This window comes from Centruroides vittatus, unplaced genomic scaffold (assembly GCF_030686945.1).
Source record: "Centruroides vittatus isolate TY-2023 unplaced genomic scaffold, ASM3068694v2 contig_2544, whole genome shotgun sequence".
In the NCBI taxonomy this organism is placed as follows: domain Eukaryota; kingdom Metazoa; phylum Arthropoda; class Arachnida; order Scorpiones; family Buthidae; genus Centruroides; species Centruroides vittatus.
Genome location: NW_027121611.1, coordinates 55,969 through 58,471, shown reverse-complemented (window position 1 = coordinate 58,471; position 2,503 = coordinate 55,969). Strand labels below are relative to the sequence as shown.

Sequence of the window (2,503 nt, the reverse complement as noted above, 5' to 3'; positions counted from 1 at the left end):
AACCGATTTAGTGTCCTGTTTCGGGAAAAAAACGCTTGAAAATTTAACTTGTTATTAAATATTAAAGCCAAAAAGTTCATTTTAATTTAAAACAAAGTTTTAACCAGTTTTTGTGTTCGCGCCTCGGATGGTTCCTAAACGGTGTCTTTCCCTGGCGATAGCCAACTTTACAGGGGCATCCCATCCTGCAATGTCGGCTTCACCGTATAGGTTTCGTGATTTGCTGGGAAGCTGCCGTTCGTGGGTAAAGTAGGTTAAAAATAATTTAAAAAATAAAACATGACAAAACATAAAATAAAAATAAATTTGATGACATAAAAGATATTTTAAAATAATATATAAAAGATACAATGATAAAAATACAAAAATTGAATCATAAAAATACAATAATATAATATAAAAAAGAAAATACAATAGAAAAAAGATGAAAAGAATATAAAAAATTGAAAATTTGACTTATACATAAATTAAAAATGTAATTTCGTATGATAGATCTCAAAACACGGTGCAGGACATAGTGCAACCTCACATTTTGGGCACCAATACCGTGTTTCTTTACGTATTTTTTTCCCCCGGTGGTCGCGTCTGTTGCAACATACAGCACAGCATCTTGTGGGGTTGGCTTTTTTCTCTGTTGGCGGAATAAACGCCGGGAAATGCCTTTCAACTAGTCTAAGAGGACCTGGAGTCCTCGACCGACTATGTTGGCTGATCATCCTTTGGGTGTGATAAGTCATTACAAGGCGCTCTACTAAATTCATTCGAAATAATAAAGGATTTTTTTCCCCACCATTTTTTTTATATAAAACGTGTGCGTTGTATATCGAAAGGTCCAACATTTGAAAAAATATTTTTTTATAGTATTTTTTGCCTCTTCCTCGTCACAGGATAATCATGGAGATGTTGATCTAAAAGATCAACACCTCCCATTCTCTGATTATAATCAAGGACACATTCCGGTTTTATTATTTCTATTCCGCTCCGAGTTTTTGTATTAATCATTTTTGGACTGTGGAATGTAGAGAGCATTGTAACAGTTCTTTTATCCTGCCATTTTTGGATTAATACTTTTCCCCTCTTCATTGCCACAGTCTCCCCTTTCTTCAATTTTTTGCTTTGAATTTCGTTTGGAACGTCTCTTCTTGTTACGCGGAGCGTTCCACAAAAATCAGTCTGGCAACTTACTAGATGATCCGCTAACTGTGGCGAGGTATAGTAGTTATCTGTTGTTAGGCAGTATCCTTTGCCTAACAACGGGTCTATCAAAGTAAGCACGATTTGGGTCGTTAGCGGCATATCTTTGTATTTTTCATTTAGTATCGTGCCTTTGCCTGTATAAATTATAAAATTCCATAAGTACCCCGAGGAAGATTCGCACAAGTTGTAAAATTTTATACCGAAACGTGCTCGTTTGCTAGGAATGTACTGCTTCCATGAAAGACGGCCTTTGTACAAGAGCAGGCTCTCGTCAACAGTTATGTTTTCTTCTGGTGTGTAGAGAGAAGAGAATTTAAAATGTAACTTTTCAATTATTGGCCAAATTTTGTTTAGTTTTGGGTTTGGGTGAGTTTCCGGGTCGAATGTGTCTGTGTTAGAGAAATGTAAATACTTTTTTATGCTTAGAAATCTTTTTTTTGTCATTAGTTTGCCAAATGAAGGAGTTATAAACAGTTCATTCCTGGACCAATTCATTTTTTCATCCGGTTTGTGCAAAATGCCTTCCATTATGCATATTGTTAGAAATATAAACATTTCTTCCATGGATACTAACTCCCACGTATCTGTTGATGCCCGTGCCTGTTGCATTGAGAAGCGGTTTGTTTCCGTTACTATTGAAGTCATAATATCCAAATCAAAAAACAACAAAAAATACGCGAGAGGGTCGAAGAAATTATTCACAGTGAAATGGCATCCTGGAGTTCCCTGAAAGGGAAATCGCGGAGGAGCTGGAGGAGGGTTATCGATGCTGACATCACACCAAGTTCTGGAGGTGTTGTCTCCACTGTCATCATTCTCGGACACCTCGCTTTCGCTGCCATAGCTATCTGACATGCTATCAGATAGCTGGGAATAATTGAAATCAGATTCCGATGACATTCTGCCAAGAATAAAAATCCTCTAAAAGCTCGTTATATTTATCTAACGCGTAATAAAACAATTATTATTATTCTCTGGAAATATTATATTTCTTATAAACTTACTTGATAAAATAGCGAAATATAATTAGTCAGAACAGATCAGATAATATCGATTTTCTAAATATCTAGCAAAAAGAAAAAAATTATCTAAAAACCCGTTATATTCATCTAACGTGAAATAAAACAATTATTATTATTCTCCGGAAATATTATATTTCTTATAAACTTACTTGAGAATTTCTGGATAAATTTTATCTAGCTTCTAAGAGCCCACAAGAACCAAAAGATAACTGTCTACTAGAAAGTAAGACAACGAGTGAGAATTTCTCGAAGCATTCGAAAGAAGAACAAAGAGACATGTTTGT

General features: G+C 35.2%; 1 protein-coding gene across 1 annotated transcript; it reads right to left on the bottom strand.

The window, feature by feature from the left end:
• Window positions 1–855: 855 nt before the first annotated feature.
• On the bottom strand, window positions 856–2,097 carry LOC136971448 (piggyBac transposable element-derived protein 4-like). Its single transcript, XM_067265904.1, has one exon. It carries the CDS (start codon window positions 2,095–2,097, stop codon window positions 856–858), a length of 1,242 nt encoding a protein of 413 aa, XP_067122005.1.
• Between the last annotated feature and the right edge of the window lie 406 nt (window positions 2,098–2,503).